The 18,413-nt window shown below is 32.4% G+C and overlaps 3 protein-coding genes across 3 annotated transcripts in view; 1 reads left to right on the forward strand and 2 right to left on the reverse strand.

Moving 5' to 3' along the window:
- Positions 1 to 18,413, reverse strand: part of Sec31 (COPII coat complex component secretory 31) — a 357,018-nt gene that overhangs the window by 250,695 nt on the left and 87,910 nt on the right. The gene's annotated exons all lie outside the window — the stretch shown is intronic.
- Myo95E (Myosin 95E) overlaps positions 1 to 18,413 on the reverse strand; it is a 135,554-nt gene that overhangs the window by 94,526 nt on the left and 22,615 nt on the right. The window contains exon 8 of the mRNA XM_072544297.1: positions 16,014 to 16,210. Coding sequence (XP_072400398.1) covers positions 16,014 to 16,210 — 197 coding nt within the window. The remainder of the gene's footprint in view (positions 1 to 16,013; positions 16,211 to 18,413) is intronic.
- On the forward strand, positions 3,026 to 3,745 carry LOC140439251 (drosomycin-like). Its single transcript, XM_072529054.1, has one exon. The coding sequence runs from the start codon at positions 3,132 to 3,134 to the stop codon at positions 3,336 to 3,338; it is 207 nt and encodes a 68-aa protein (XP_072385155.1). The 5' UTR covers positions 3,026 to 3,131; the 3' UTR covers positions 3,339 to 3,745.

Consider the following 18,413-nt stretch of genomic DNA (forward strand, 5'->3'; position numbering starts at 1 on the left):
ATACAGTAAAAGAAAAAGATATTATTACAATAATGAGAAAAGATTAATACATCATAAAAATCATTAAAACCCTAAAATTATTGCATTTTGCGCATGTAATAAGGCATCATTAACAAACGGAAAACACAACTTACATCTAGTGATACAAGGAAATATTTGGATGAATCTCTTTCTCGGGTGGTAGGTAATAAGGAAATAATCGCCAGTATGATACCTGACGTCCGCTGAGCGAATAAATCGCTTTAGAAGGAAGCATATCTAAGAGCAGATGGGAGATGAGAGAATCTTTTGCCTTTCTCCACTTTATTCTGCTCATGTTCTTTCGGTTTTGTCGCTCATTTTCTACTATTTTACTCTCCGGAATATTTTTCTAGTGCACTCTTTTTTTCAACATTCAACATTCGCTGCCATACAGCACTGTATCTTCAATTAGATTTCGTTTTGCAGTTCTTGAGGTATCAGTAAATTTACAAAAATTTGGCAAAGCTCCATTTCATGTTTTAATCGCAATTCCTTTCTCAATATCTGTGTCTTGTTTATACATAATATGTAAACCTATATTATCTGTTACATTATATCATATATATTCGAACATCTGTATTTTTCTAAATAATACTATGTTCTCTCATTGTCTGAAATAACAAGTAATTTGTCCTATAAATTGTCTCTGATTTATATATACTTGATTATATTAATTATTAAATCAGTCCATACTTCTGGCAAGAATTTAGCCACTGAATTATAGTTTGGTTCTATTATGTTTTTTAACTTTCCAAACTTACTATATTATTATTATATTATATAGTATTATTTTTATGAACTCTTCTATATTTTTTTATAATCTATTCCGAAATTGGTATTTTTTATCTTTTGGTATCTTCGATGGCGTCGATGGAGAATCCTGACGAATATAAATCATTCATAACTAACAAAGTGCCATTCGTTGATGAGTTTATGTACCTAACAATTTCTTCGTGAACTTAATTTAATCAAGGTTCGCAACGATACTCGTAGAGTGAAAGCCAATCGAGGTTTGTTGATTTTAACAAATTATCTCATCTTCTTCATTGGATCCTTACGTCATTCATTAAGGGGGATAGGGTTTTATTTTGAGTTTTTTGTTCGATAGTATAACCCTTCAAGAGTATCCAGTTAAAATTTCAGAGTGATCGGAGCAAAATAGGCATTTATGAGTGAATGAGTTGAATGAGTGAGTGAGTGAGTTAGGTGAGTGAGTGAGGTGAGTGAGTTAGGTGAGTGAGTGAGTGATTGAGTGAGGTGAGTTAGTGAAGTGAATGAGTGAATGAGGTAAGTGAGTGAGTGAGGTGAGTCAGTGAGATAAGTGAGTGAGCATTTACATAGAAATTGGAATAAGTACAGTGTATAAGAGAATAAGTTCTCATCATTATGCACTCACGGCAGATAACAATCGAATTACTAGAGCGGATAAAATGGCTGCAGATGCAACAAAAAAAGGCATAGTTCGTCGAAAGCAGGAGTAAAAAGATGTTCTAGATATTTTAGCAGAAAGCACGAGTGAGTATAAAAAATTAACTTTTTTTTAAACGAGTTTTTTTCAGAACAATTTTTTTCAAGTCAGTGTTCACTGTATCTGAAAAACTACTTGATCGATCCTTCTTAAATTTTGATCATTTTTTTGTTATAATTAAGTTTACAACATCAAATTCGTCCAATTTGATCGAAAATTCAAAAAATTCGTCTTTTGTTATTTCTAAAATTTGAAAAAAAAAAAAACATAAAATGAACAATATCTCGTCGTTGCGATCGAGGGAAACTCATAAACTAACGAAATCTTTTTGGTTTTTGCCAACAGATGATTTAGTTAAAAGTTACGATGAATATCGCAAAGTAAATTTTTTTTATTCGTCTTGAAAAATTTGCTCATTTTCTTAATTTTCAATATTTTTGTACCAAAATTTCAGATAATACTCTTGAAATGTTTTACTATAATGTACTAATGTTATAAATAAATTTATATTAAACATTTTAAAAAAAAAATCTTAAAAAATGTTAAATATTCAAAATAAACCCCCCCGCCCCCCTTAAAAATTTGTCATTTTTTATTATTCTTTTTTAATCGCTACTACCTTAATTATTATTTTGGATACACGTCTTTATCAAGTTTTTTCTCAATGTCGCTCCTAGTGCAGACGTTGATCGAGATTCTTGATAAGTCAACACATGATCGGGTGATTAATCCTTCCACGTGCAAAATTATTCAGGCATTTTCGTGATTTTGCTGCGTGTGATGATATAAAATATTTTATATTCCGATCAAAAATTCTAATTTGAATATATTTGCAAACATTATGGGGGATCGTATAAGAAATGGAAATTAAATAGACAAATTAAAAAGTCCATTAGTTAAAAAAAATGAAATTAATATAATAAATTATTCAAATTAAATTCAATTCAATTGAGATAAAAATGAATCACACAAATTTATATTAAGTCAAAATCTATCAAAATGTATAAAATTAACATTAATATCTTAACCAACACCTTGTTGGTTATCGAAACGTCAAACAGTAGTTAAAAATTATATTTTCCCTTAGATATGGCACAAGAAAACTGTTTTTTCCAGAAATTGTTATATCTGTGGCGTCTTAGTGACTTTTTTTTAATTTCAAAAAAATACCAAAATAGTAAATAAAACTCCATATTATCAACGTTTCTACACCTCCCAATTGTAAATCAATGTCAAACAATATTTTTGATAAAAAATGATTGTACATTATCATATTTTGTTTACTAAAACATTCAAATGATAAAAATATTAAATTTATTTTCAAAAATATTTTTTCACGTATGAGACATTTTGTATTTCCACAGCCTTGCTATTTTAACTTTAACTATTAAATATTATTAATATTAACAAGTTAATTAAACATTAATTAATAATCAACTGATTATTATAATACGGAAAAACCACTTCTTGTATTTCGCGTAAAAAAATAACTAAACAAATATATAACCAACAAAAATTCCTAAATCGTCAACACACACTTCGAAATTTGTATATAAACTGCCTATTTTCCTATTCATTGACACAAATAAGCCAAAACTACAAGCAAACAGTAGACTACCGATCTACACAGAAGATTTACAAAATGAAAGGTTACTTCATCTTCGCCATCTTATTGATCCTCACCATCGGCACCGAATTGGCTTTCGGTGACTGCCCTTCCGGAAGATTTTCAGGCCCATGTTTTGTATGGGATAACGAAGCCTGCCGCAGAATATGCAAGGAAGAGGGAAATGGAAGATTAAGTGGCCATTGCAGCGCTAGCCTGAAATGTTGGTGTGAGGGGTGTTAGCCTTACATAAGTATTGCCGTTGGAATCAAAATGATAATATTCGACATTTTTGTAAAGATTTTGTATTTTTTTTAATATTGTTTTTAGTAAGACTTTGTTATTATTATATCTGGAATTAAATAATTAATATATCACGATGTTGACAAATTTTGCTTTTTAATATGTACTTTAGAAATATTATTTCCAGTTTTCGAAAATTGATATATATCTGTGGATAAAATAAAATACTTAAAATCATGCTATATTCACATACCAACTATTGTCATACCATCCCAGACATTTACATCAATATTTAAAATAAATTAAGACTATTTGTTATCTATTGGAGTTGAATTGTTTATTATAAATCCAATTTTCTGACTTTTCAGCTAATTGTTGTTGTTAAATAAATTCACTTTTCTTGTTTTCGTAATTATTTATTTCTTGTCTTCTCCGTCCTTTTTTTATTTTATGAAAATGGTTTTTCATCTACGTACACCTGCCCCTTTTTTCGAAGCGGTTTGTTGTTATAACGGGTCGTACTGCAGCCAGTTCATTATTAAACACCTTCCATTTGTGTAACCTTTTGCCTCAGGTTTTAGCACTAACGACTACTTACATAGGAAAAATTTCTTGTGACTGCGCTGGGATCGAACCCGGGCCGTTCGGCTAGGTAAGCCAGTTCCTAGCCACTAAGCTTTGGACGCCACTATCTGCTCCCTTAGTGCTAATATAATCGCTCCAATTTTGTTGGCCCACGTTCTGAGCAATTCTCACCTTTATCTCTTCTTTCATTATGTTAATGTGTTTATTTCTCTTTATTTAATAGCCAATTTTTTCGACCTTACATGTGTGTTTTAAGTTTTCGTTTCTTTTTTGTCTTTGTGTGTCTTTCCAGCGATTCTTCGAAGTATATACATTTGTGTTTGTTTCCTGTGTAGTTTTCTAATGCAGAAATTAACTTGTTGAAAGAATTTGCAAATAAAATCTGCAACCATTTTCTTGAAAAAGTCGTTTCAGATCATTTTTGTTGTCCACTACTAGCACTGCATCGTCTGCGTGGCATAAAGCGAGTTTCTCGTTTTCTCCAATTTAATATCGTTTTATTTTATGCATTTTACTTATTATTTCGTCCATGATTATGCCAAATAGAGTGTTTGGTTGAATAAGTTCATTTATGTTTGCTATTTTGTTGCCAAATTGGAAACTTCCCACCACAATATCTTCATTCCCGGAAATATCATGAAACACCGAAAAGATGGGTCAATTGTGTTTTCGATGGAAAGGCTTTCAGTGAATATTTTATCCTTTAAGGTTCAACCACCTAGCAAGGATGAATGTTATATTTTCAAGGTGTTTTTAATGGCATAATGACTAGGTGTCAATCAGCCATTTGCAATATGACTAATACCTCAAATATAAAAACACTTAATGACATAATATAATTCAAAATTCTTTTTTTTTGTATTATCTCCTTTGTATCTATACTTCTATAAAAACAAGATGATAAAGTTCTCAGAGTTCCCCAGCAAACTCTTGGGCATCTTTTTATGTTCGTTTTTATGTTAAATAGGAATAGAGATCAAGTGGCACATAATTTTAAAGGGCGTTTAATTTTCTCTCTAATGGTAGCCTAATATATTTTTTGCTCACCAGTTTCTAAAACATTACCTTAGAAAGATACAGAAGTAATTAAAACTTACCTGCACTGACATTAATGATTGTAAAATTATTATGTAAATAAAAATTATTTTATTGAGGCTTCTATAAGTTGAAATGTTAGTTAGAAAAACACAAAAAAATGTAGTCTACACGATACACGTTCGATTTCAGTTATTTTTCCTTTATAAGAATAACCTTGTTAAATAAATTATGCTCTCACGCACTACCATAATAATTGTTCAATATATTGTCTATTTTACTTTCTTCTTCTTAAACGCCGTCTTCACTCTCGATCGAAGTGCTTCTGACGAAGTGTCGAAGTGAAGTTAATCGAGGCGAGGTGACTCTCTACATACATAGGTCAAGTTAAGTAATGTAGTGTGAATCTTCGTATTCGAACTTCCGTCCCTTTGACACGGACGCGAAAAACCGACACAGATCGGAAGTAGAACGAGGCGAAGCGAAGTTGCATAAAGTACCTGTCTACACTCTCGTACTCGCTTAGAGTGCAACAGATTTAAGTTTGGGAATGTGACGTAGTGTTTAGCGCAGGTGGGCGGACTGTTTTTACCAATGGCGGGCGGAAACAGGAAGATTTAAAATAATTTTTTAAAAGTATATCCTATTAAGTTAAAAATAAATTTGTTAATTTTTATTTTCATAGTTTTTAATCATTATGAAGTTTATAGTTAGTTGCACTCGAAAAATAATGAGTAAAATATTAGGAGTACTTTAATAAATAACAAATTGCTCAATATTTACACTTTATTAACATTACCCCGAGAAAAGGTTTTTATAATACAAAAAAATAAGTAGTTTATTTTAACTAATTAAGTAATATATTTATTTGTTAGTTACTTTTTATAAGTTAGTTATGATTCTTCGCATGATTCTAAGATCTCTATTCCTGCATTTGAATCATTATCTTCATCCTCAGAAAAGCTTTCTTCGGATAAACCAGTATTAGCAACAAATTGCGTAAGTGGTCCAGCGTAGTGTCTAACAAATATTTTTTTTTTTTTTCGATTTGAATGTTTTTATATTTTTGCGCGTGTTTACATATATTAATCCACTCCTTTAATAACACTCCAGAAAATTTAGTTTTTCCTATATTTTCAACATAATTTATATTAAATGTTGTATTATGAGTTGTCACTCTACCTTTTACAAAGCCCATATTTTTTCGATAGGGTTTAACTCTAGATGATAGGGAGGCAAACGAAGAACTTGATGTTCATGATGTTTGAGCTCAAAATATAATACATAAACAGGTGGAAAAAATGTCATAAACTTATCGTACAAATTATTTTAGAGGATTTTTCGGCGAATTAAAATAATCATTGTATATTTTTGCTTAACGACCTTTATCTCGTTATTAGTTTCGTAGACAGTCGTTAATAAGCTTTTTACGAAATTTTTATCAAAAATAGAATTTGATTTATTATGAAACTTTAAAAGTGATTATGGCTTACGTTACTTTTATTGTTATAACAATTGATTTTTAAATTATAAACATGCACCTGATTTAAAAATTTACACGCACATAAACGCACACAGCGTAAGGTACAAATCCAGTCTCTTCTCCAGAATAAAAAATAATCAGCGTTTTGCCCTTAAAAATCGGTTTCTTTAGATCAAAGTTTTTCCACTTTGATCTGCCTAGTTTTTCCCATATATAATACTCTGCAGAAGCTGGTATTTTGTTCCCCTCATCACGCAGTCAAGGTATTGTAGTTTTCGTATCTTTATTCCATTATTCAGTTCTGTTTCTTTTGAAAGTCTGCGCAAAAATTCTTCATCGTGAGTGTCTACGTGAGATACTCTCAGGACTCTTCTGTAAAGCCACATCGCGAAAACTTCCGCTATTCTCATCACCGCTTTAGTCAAATTGAATGTTTCTGTAACGCACCAAGAATCTGTACGCCGTAGAAAAAATATTTCAAATAAAAAATGTAGCTGAGATAATTTTGAACAAAAATGTTAATTAGCATTTTTTATGTAGAATAAACTGTTCTCTTAGAAATAACACGTAAAGCGACCAGCGATTTTGAATGTCAGTTAGGCACGCGAAACAATTTTAAATAAAATTTGTGTCAACTCGACGGTAAAAATTCAATATATTTTGATCTAACGACAAAAATCAAAATAGGTTTTAAAGGAGAAGAGCGCAGCTTTCGTATGCATTTTTTTTTATTTTGTCGCAAATAAAGTCAGTTTCTATAAAGGCGTTATATAATTGAACGTTGCGCGATATATGCTATTTTTTACGATTTTTATGAGATCAATAAAATTTACCACTTCCATTGACCGGTCGCTGTGGAATTTCGATTGCTAGAGACAAATCTTCAAAACCTATACATAGAAGACATACCAAAATGCCATAAAATCTGTAATGTCTCGCAATCGATTCCAAATAATGTTAACCCTCTACCGCATGAAAATCCATATATGGATTCGGTAGTTTACTATTTTTTTTTGTAAGTTTAATGTTCAGCACATACGCAGGCATAGCATAACGTGAACCGTATATTTGTTTGGAAGCCTGTATATATTTTTAAAATCTGTCAACTCTGCTAGACCCTAAGTCAACCCAATCATTTTAGTTACAACGTGCTGTGCATTGCGATTTTTTAGAACAAGTGAAAAATGTATCTTTAAACATCGGAGTTTTACAGGTAATCTATTTTTTTTTATTATTTCATGTCTAATTGGTGTTTGTTCTTTATAAGTAAGATGATATTTAGTGATTATTTACTTGGGTTTGTCAGAAAAAACGACATTTAGTGATCATCCATATATGGCTTCTTATGCATTATCGTAAAAAATATACAGATTTTGTCGAAGCCATATATGCCTTTGTATGCATTTGAAGAGTAATTTATGTAGATATTATTTGTTTTCAGAAATGGATCCCCAAAGGTTTTATCGCAGTTCTAAATATGTGAACACTATTCCCAGTGATGGAGGGTTAAGCGACGATGATTATACTGATTCAGACGAAGAATATTTACCTTCTTCGTCTACAAATCAACGTCTTCAGTCCTGTAGTCCTTCAGTAGTAGTATCTGAAACTGATTATTCTGACGTAGAGACATCTGATGCCGAATCAGAAGTTGACGATGTTATGGGCAACTACCTCAATAGGACTCAAACCAGCAGACAAAAATAAATCAATATCTACATCTAAAAACAAGAAAGAGAAAATATTATGGAAGGAATCAAAATTGAAGAGTTATTATGAACATGATTATGCTTTCTTGGAAGAATCTGAATGGCCAGAATGCATGCAGAGATTGGAGAGTCCTATAGACTTTTTTAAATTCTTATTTAATGACGACTTATTGGAGTTAATAGTTAATGAGTCAAATTTAAAATCAGTGCAGGATAACGTCAACAAACTTAAATATCTCTCTAAAGATAAAGACTATCTCTCTATTGATGAATAAATCATACCTACTAAAACAAGACACAGTGTAAAACAATACAATTCTAAGAAACCCAAGAAATGGGGATTCAAAAATTTGGTACTTAGTGGAGTTTCAGGATTCAGCTACGATTTTGATATATTTGCTAGAAAGCAAAGTAATTTTATACCTGATGGTGCACCAGATCTTGGAGCAAGTGGAAATATAGTTACAAAACTAACTAGTACAATCCCATGGCACAAAAATCATAAAGTATGTTTTGATAATTGGTTCAACAGCCCTAACCTACAAGTTTATCTTTCACAAAATGGTTTGCTGCCCTTAGGGACAGCTACAATTAACAGAGTAGCAAACTGCCAAATGCCTATACCAAAAGAGTTAAAAAAACATGGTCGAGGTACTATGGTAGAGAAAACTGCTGTTATAGATGGAGTAGAAATCTCTTGTGTTTGTTGGTACGACAACAAACTAGTTACCATGCTCTCAACATACGTAGGTAGTTCTCCTATTACTTTCTTTAAGCCAAAGAACATCGTGAAATTCCTTGTCCTAAATCAATAGATGTTTATAACAAGCATATGGGAGGAGTTGATCTATTAGATTCCAAGCTAGGGCTCTATAGGATTCAGTTACGTTCAAAAAAATGGTACAAGAAAATATTTTTTCACCCGTTGGACATGTGCATTGCGAATGCATGGATCCTGTGGCGCCAAAAGAGTGTAAATTATGTGCCATTATTTGACTTTAAACAATATATTGCAGAAAATTTATGCAAGGTGGGCAAGAATAGTTTGCCAAAGAAAAGGGGTCGACCATTATCAAATGTTAATTCACCAAGCAGTTCCATAACTGAAGGAGAAATGCCCAGATCCAAAAAGCGGCTTACTTTGCGTCAAGATTATCCAAGCAATGAAGTTCGTATAGACGCCATTGGCCACTTTTCCCAGTGGAACGATACAAGATTGTTGTGCTATAATGACTGTAAATTTAGATCTTTTGTTAGATGTACTAAATGTAACGTATTTTTATGTTTAAACAAAGATAGAAATTGTTTGGTAGAATTTCACTCCTAAAAACAATAACTAGTTTAAGTGCATAAGAAGCCATATTTTTTTTCCTAGCTTAATGGCACTGGCAAAGCCAAAAGGCCAGTCATGTTTTCTCATAGTTCAATCATCCATTTCCATTGTTTACATTATAAACATATTAATATTATAAACATGTTAAATTGGGATACAATAATTTTAGTGTGTTAGTAAATGCCTAAATATTTTGGTTACTTATTTTCATTTTTATTGTTTTTTTTTTATATAAGTCTATATAACATTGTAACTTTTCTTTTATTGTATTGTTCTTTTTATTATTTTTTTTATTGTTTAATATTATTCATTTATTGATTTGATTTTTTTTTCTGCTTACAAAGTAATATTAGTAGATTTTACATACTGATATATGATGTTGTAGATACTATTATCCTCTAATGTCAATAGATTTGAAACATTTATTGTAAATTTTATTTTGTAAGATATTAAATTTTGATAAAAATTATCAATTTCTATTTTTTTTAACGGACATTCTAAAAGAATATGTTGTAAATCGGCAATTTCATCACATAGAACTTTATTATTATCTACCAAACCTAGTGAAATGTTTGTACACTGGAAATAGTGCATGATTGCATCGCATTCGACTTATTTTCCGAATAATTGAACGATTACGTGTATTCTCAAACCATGGTTTGTCCCGTATTTTTGGTTGTATATTCTTAAAAAACTGTCCTTTGTCTCCACATTTATATTGTGTCTGCCACTTTTCCGTAAGTTCCTTTCGAAAAATTGGAATAAAATCAGATTCTGGTATTTTTAAGCTGAGTATTCTTCCATTTTTCGCACCATCTTTTGCTAAAGAGTCAACTTCTTCATTTTCTTCTATACCTGAATGGGCTTTTATCCATGATATATAAATTTGTTTTCCTCTACTTAATACATTTTGATACAATTCCAAAATATCAAGAAGGATGTAATTTAAATTAGGATTCAAATACAGATTATTAAGTTTTTCTACCGAACTTTTAGAGTCTGTAAATATGACAAATTTATCCTCTTCTTGTTCTAAACACAGATTAATTGCTAATTGGACCTGTCTATTTTTTTACATTTTAGGTTTATTGCATAGGAAGCCATATATGGTTTATTTTTTTATTTTCTTAATTAGCAGAAAATTGTTGTAAATTCTTTGGTAAATATACTTCTTTACAACAACAAAATCTTAAATTTTGCAAAAAATTTTTTTTTTCTTTCTTTTTTTTTCTATTTAAAATCTTTAAAAATCTTTTTTTTCTATTTAAAACATAATTATGCAGTAGAGGATTAAAAATGTGGCATGTTAACAATAATGAAAATTTGTCCACAGCTTTCCACAGACAGATTGCAGAAAATATCAAAAAAATAATAAAAGGCACAAGCTTGGAATGAAACTGTACAAAATGTGCAACGAAAAGGAATATACTAACAATATGTTGATTTATTGTGGACAAGACCGAGTAGAGGGCCAATCTTCATCCCAAAAAGTAGTACCAACTTTTGCAAAGGACTTACTTGATAAGGGAAGGACAACATTTACTGACAATTACTATACAAGTGTCGAGTTGACACATGTTTTACTTGCCAGAAATACTCATTTGGTAGGGACTCTCCGATCGAATCGAAAGATGAATCCTAGACAAGTTCTTGAAAAAATGCTTAAAAAAGGATAAACCGAGGCAGAAAAAAGCAACTCAGGTATAATTATCCAAAAGTGGAAGGAGAAAAGAGATGTGCTTAACTTATCCATAAAACACACTGATGATTTACTGAGAGCTGGCAATAATAAAGAATTGCAAAAACCTGTTGCTGCTGTTGATTACAACAAGCATAAAACCGTAATTGACCTTTCAGACTAAATGAAGTCGCATACCACCTCATTACGCAGAGGGATAAAGTGGTACAGCAAGCTGGCCATTGAGCTTCTTATTGGTAGTGCATTAGTGCAGTGTTTTTCAATCTTTTTGATTTCGCGACCACTTTACAGGTTAAAATATTCTGGCGACCCCCTTGTTTCATAGAAAGCCAAAGAAATAATTTAATTAAAAGACTACATACGTTAGGTAAAGATTTTTTCCTATTTTGGTACATTTATCTGTTATTCACGCGAGCCAAACTGCGTAAGCGCCCCGGGCACGCCACCTGCCGCCACCCGCAATGTTCTTTTGTTTCAACTTTCATCTCACTGAGTTAAGCGCAGTCACGGATGAGTACGAATGTCAATCTTTTAGATACATACATACATCCTTTGGATAAATTTCTCAAAACATCGCAGCCTTCAACATCTGGTACGAGTGTCAATAGCGGTGGTAATGAATCAAACCCGAAAAAAAAATAGACATTACTATGACAGTTATTTGAAATAAGGGTTAACAGTCATAAATAATAAACCTGAATGTGTAATTTGCGGCAATGTTTTATCACGTGAGAGTATTAATCCATCAAAGCTTATGCGGCATTTCACAACTAAGTATCAAAAAGAAGCTGATAAGCCGTTGGATTTCTTTGAACGAAAGTTGCAAGCTCTTAATCAGCAGCAAAATACTATAATTCAGGTAAGTAATAATATAATAATATCTTCCTAGTCTCCACGAGGTGTTGTTAAGATCCTCAATGCACTTAAGCGATAAGCTTCTTCTTCTTGCATTCAGCGTCTCCTGTGGAAGTTGCTGATCAACATGGCTATTTGCACTTTTAAAACTGCTACGCGGAATAATTCGACCGATGTCATTCCGAACCATTCACGAAGGTGACGCAGCCAAGAAATTCTTCTACGCCCAACGCTCCTTCGCCCAGCTATTTTTTCTTGCAATGTAAGCTAAAGGAATTCAGGGACGTGACCAGGGAACTTAAGTTTTCTCTTCTTTATAGTAAATATAATTTCAAGTTCAATATTGAATCTTTCTAGCACTGCCTGATTTGTGAGTATCCATCCAGAACACTCTGGGAATTCGTCTGTAGACTCACATTTCAAAGAAAAAACATAACACCTAACCATTCTACTTCTTAGAGTCATAGAGATAGATGGTGCTATCAACAGTTTTTTCATTTTGACAAACGCAGCTCGTGCTTGTTCAATACGTGAACGAATTTCTTCAGAATGTTGGTTTTTCTCGTTGACGACAGCTCCAAGATATTTGTACCGAGAAACTAACTCAAGGATCTGTCAATTAGAGACTAATTGTTCGCAATTATTGTTAATTTTTTTTGAATAACCATCATTTTGGTTTTATTGCTGTTGATATGTAAACCATGTATTATACTAACCATAGATACTTTATCGAAGAGTCTCTGGCTCTGGCAAATTTTTGGCTATTATTGCCGTATCGTCAGCATAATATGATGTCGTTGATAAGAACTCCATTTATTGCTATTTCAGCTGACTCATCGTCCAATGCTTCACGGAAAATATATTCTGAGTATAAATTGGATAGCATTGGTGGGAGAATACATCTCTGTCGTACATTTTTCTGAATATTTATTTCCACCGACAGGGAGCCTTCGAGTTTTATTCTTGCCGCTTAACCCCAGTATAATCTTGATATTATTTGAACATCTCGATAATAAATGTTTAGTTTTTGCAAGATTTTCAATGGTTTCTCGTGTTTAACATTATCAAAAAGGATAAGCTTAAGGCTATTCTAATTGTTGCTATTTTTACTGTTAATGTTTTATGATGTTTATTTCTTTGTTGTTTGCATACAACTTTTGATTATAGTTAATTTCGGTGTGCAAAGGTTCCGCGTCCTTAATTTTTATTGACTATTCACTATTCACTTAGAGACTATTCACTATTCACTTAGAGACTATTCACTTTTATATTGTTTGGTTTATTTTCAGGCATCCAGTGTCAACGAGTCAAAATTATTAGCTAGCTACAAAGTCGCATATCGAGTTATTAAAGCAGAAAAACCACATACAATTGCTGAAAATGTTATTTTGTCAGCAGCACTTGATATGGTTGAAATTATGGTCAGTAAGCCGGAGGCAAACAAATTAAAAAACATATCACTTTCTAACAATACTATTTCACGCAGAATAAATGATATGGCCAAAGATATTCAAGAACAAGTAGTCGAAAAATTAAAGAACAGCCTACATTTTGCTTTGCAGTTTGACGAATCTACAGATGTTTCCGACTGTGCACAGTTTGTAATACTTGTGCGATTTGAAGCAGATGACAGTATCACGGAAGATATCTTATTTTGCAAAGCACTTCCTACAAACACTACTGGCCATGTTTTTAGAAAGTACTTGCAAGTACAATATTAATTGGAAAAAATGTATAGCTATTTGTATTCTTCATCATATTGTATTGTATTCTTTATCGACAGGCTCTAGCTGCTAAGCTAGTACCTTCTGAATTAATTGACGTGCTCAAGGAGGCAATAAAAATTGTGAATTCTATCAAAGGTAAAGCTTTGCAAACCCGGCTATTCAGAATGGTTTGTGAAAATATGGGCTCGCTTCATCAAAATCTCCTTTATCACACAGAGGTCAGGTGGCTATCCAAAGGAAAGGTATTGATAAAAGTTCTGGAACTGAGAGCTGAATTATTAATGTTCTTATAAGATGCAAAATCTGGATATGATTTTCGTTTTTCTGACCCTATTTGGCCCTTGAAATTAGCATTTTTGGCAGATCTTTTTGGTCACTTTAACAATCTGAACAAGAACCTTTAAGGAAGAGAAGAAAATATTTTAACAGCTAAAGATAAAGTAAAAGCATATCACGCAAAACTTCGTTTGTGGTCAACCTCTCTGCAAAACAAAATGTTTCAGTTTTTTCCATATGTTCAGAAGATTGTTGAAGATAATGCAACAGACCAAAGTTTTGCAGTATCGGCTCACATCCCTTGCATGATACAGACATTGACATATTTTCCAGACTTGCACTCTGAAGCTGACAATGGGCGTAGATGGATTTTAAACCCTTTTTTGGACAAATCAATAGATCTGGCTGATGTCACCACAAAAATGAAAGAATGTCTTAGCAATAAACCCACCAAATTTTTGCAGTAGGATGGATCTTAATGAAACTTTTCAAATTCGATTGGTATGTCAGGAAATGTTGTGAACGAAAATGATTATGTGGAAATAAAAATTGCATTACAAGGAAAATACATTTCGAAGTGATAAAAAATCATAAATTTGTAAATCGGAAATAATTGACGGAAATCAGTAATATTACTACTCCAGGGGTTTTTGGTGTCACTGAACATGAATATCAAAGCGGAGATGTTCTCCGATACCTGTGCCTCGTGTCCTGGAGTTTTTTGGAAATTCGATACAAAATTAGTGCAAACTCATTTCTCAGGGATTTTTGAGGTCGCTGAACACTAATATCATGTCGGCGATGATGTGCGAGGCACCTGGTGCCCAGGACAGGCCTCACCTCTTAGAGTTTTGTGGAAATTCAATACAAAATCAGTTCGAAGTAGTTACTCGGTGATCAACTTTTTCCGTTTCCCCCCCTACGAGATGGGTTTTAGGGGACAGCTGGGGGTAGGAGTGGTAAACTTTTTTGCATATTTTTTTGGGTCTCATAAGATCTTAGAAAAAGTCATACGTAGAAGAATTAAAAATACGAGAATAAAGTATTTGGAAAGTATTAGGGATGATATGCAGCTGTGATATCTAAGAAATGTCCATTAAGTAGCCAAGCGACATGTCAGTCAGATAGTCCAGCGGGTCAGTAGGACGAATAGTACTCACTTCACTGTGAGTGATCTAGTGGATAGATGGTTCAAACCCTGGTCAGAAAACAAAAAGTCGACGGTAGTACGGCAATAGATGAGACCTTGCGTCTCGGTATTACTCACTCCATTAATCCTACGGGGTTTGACAAGAAGCTGTAGGACCCCCCATATACATAAATAGATATCTAAGAGACACCAAATATTTATATTGAAAATATCTCAGAATGGCAACTAAAAAGACAACCTCGGTCTACATAATGTACTTTTTATCAATTATATACAAATAAGAGTACGATCAGTGGAAGTTAATTAAGTCAGACAGTGACAATGTTTAAAATACCACAAAACTTAATAAAACTAGTCAAAATGGCTCTAGCCAAAACAAACAATAAAATTTTACTAAAGTGAAGGTACTCCGATGAATTCACCGATAAAAACGGTCTTAGGTAGAGTTGTCATTTGTTCAATCTGGTTTTAGAATGAAAACAAAATAAAGTACAAAGAGGGGTGAGCAGACGTGACAGAATAAAACAAATTCACAAAATTTTTAGTCTAAAATAAACAATACGATTTGAAAAGTTAAATCAGTTTGAGTAAAAGGGAAAATAAAGATATAAGAACGAAAAAGACTGCGAAAAATTTTTGAAGAGATACCTAAGAAATATGGTCCAGAAGAACAAATCAAAAAAGAAGAAATTTGCAAGGAAAACACGCGCAAAGTGGTAGGTAAATCAATTTCTATTTTTAGTTTTAGTTTATTATATATTCTGAAATACAAATGACGTACACGATTAAATATAATCTACTTTAATGCAGTAAAACGACTTACCTTGATGACGTCATTTATTTTGTTGATAAGCCACGTAAAAAGACGACTGTACAAAGTTCTACAAAGAGTATCCCTGATTTTGGTGGCATCCGCCGCATTTAGGTCCGTAATAATGCCATCTTCTATTTGATGAGTTGTTAGCGCCCTCTGGAGCCATCTGGGTTCTGCTCCCAACAGTTCGCAGATCTCAAATAGTTCTGGAAAATAAAAAAAAAAGTAACTGCAATAGTAACCAAAATAACAAAAGAGGAAGTGACTCAAGCGTTACAAAAAATAAAGGATCAAATGACTTCCACGGAAAGTAAGGATAACGTCAATAGCGGCAGCTGTTTTAAAAATATTTTTTGGTTCTGGATAATATGTGGTTAAGATCAAAATCTCTGATATTCGCCATTTTAGAAAGCTTTAAATGTTGCCATTCGCTGAGTAGAGTTCTTAACTAGAATGTTAAAATGACACAATTTTTTTGTATCTGTAATTTTTATCTTTAAATTTTTCTGTAATCTGTATTATTACTGGCTGTTTGAAACCTACTCAGGTTCGGTTTCTATACGTACTAACTGGCATAGCCCTACTACATATAAGAAGAAAAGTGGCAGCTGAAATAGAGAGGAAGAAGCAGACAACAGAGCTGAGGCACTCGACCTATAATTATATTATTCCTGCGCCTTACTGAATATTTTATATATGGGAATAGACCACAATAAATTTTAATATACGTTATACACACGTGTTACAAGAAAATAATTTCAAGAAGTATACTGTGCCTTGTCTCAAATCAAGACAGCTTCATACAAATGACCATAGCACAAATTGAATCTCTCAGTAGAGACGAAATGCACTGTGCATTTGTAGAGAAATTGTACCAGATAACATTTACCTACAACTAGTAGGTGAGTGACTCTCACCTGTACGTGAGTTATTATGTCAAAGATAAAACTGAATGGAATATTGATAAAATAAATTTAAATATGACGATGCCACAGTTATAATTACAGACAGTTCGGAGGGCTTGCAACGTTTATTTAACAAAATATCAGCTGAAGAAGATATATTGGACTAAAACTTTAAATGTTGCCGATTGACTGATTGGCGGTCAGACTAGTTGGACGTGTGTAGTGTCGCTCCGAAATTAAATTCCAATTTTGGGTGGTTTCGAGTGTAATCTGCATGCAAATTAGTGTAAAGTATATTTAAAAAGGACCTTTATGTAAGTAGATAATCAGTTATCTGATTTTGAACTGTATTAAATTAATAGTTAGTTTTAATTGCCCGACGGATAAAAGTGAAACTTCTGAGTGGTCGAAACGAGTTGAGCTTTTTGCGCTGGACGGGTGATTAAGAACGATAAACAATAATAATTATCAACAAAAACAATAGGTCTGTTATTCAGGTTTCGGTAAAACTATACAGAATTATAAAGGCTGAATTTATTTGCTGTTTTGATATTGATTGTATTTTTGTATTTACGAATGGCAGTCGAAACTGATTAGGATCGAGAATAATAGCTAAGATTTAACTGTAGAGGTAGGCGCGGCGCTTGTCGAGATTTGTAACCGTTACTTATAATATTTATATTTATAAATACTTTAATTATTTGAATAAGAAGAAAAATGGCGGATGGTAAGGTTGATGAAGATGGTAAAAGAAAAAGCAAAGAGGAGATAGATATATTTAGCAGGAGCAGAAAAGTGAGCTGAACGCCAGACAGGTCGAAACCAACAACGAATGAAACCAGCAGCCAGAACGAAATGATGGAACTAATGAGACAAATAGCAAGCGATAATAAAAAGAAAAACAATGACCTGGAAGAGATAAAAAATACAATGGGTAATATGATTGAGGAACTAAAAGAAATTAGGAAGGAAAATAGTGAATACAAATTGCAAATGAAAGAAATAATAAGAGAAAATGAAAATCTAAAGAAAGAAATGACAACGATGAAACAAAAAATAGATAAAATAGAAATAGCATTGGAAGCATGTCAGAAAGAAAAGAAGAAAAATAACCTAATTATGAGAGGCTTACCAATAGACACAATAGAAGCAGAGCAACTGGAGAACTTCATAGAAACAAAAATGGGAGTAAAATCAGAAATAAATAGGGTACAAAAGATAAATGAAACAATGTGTGTTATCGAATGTAAAAAATTCGAAGATAAAATGAAAATACTGAAAGCCAAGGGTAAACTAATAAACTATAAGCAACATAGAGTATATATAGAATGTGATCTAACATTAAAACAGATAGAGATACAAAGAAATCTTAGGAAGATAGCAGCAGATGAAAAGACTAATGGGAAAAGGACAAAAATTGGATATGGTTTCATAGTTATTGAAGGCATTAAGTGGAAATGGAATCAAAAAACAAGCCAGATAGAAAAAATAACATACAATACAG

Source organism: Diabrotica undecimpunctata, chromosome 1, assembly GCF_040954645.1.
Source record: "Diabrotica undecimpunctata isolate CICGRU chromosome 1, icDiaUnde3, whole genome shotgun sequence".
Taxonomy (NCBI): domain Eukaryota; kingdom Metazoa; phylum Arthropoda; class Insecta; order Coleoptera; family Chrysomelidae; genus Diabrotica; species Diabrotica undecimpunctata.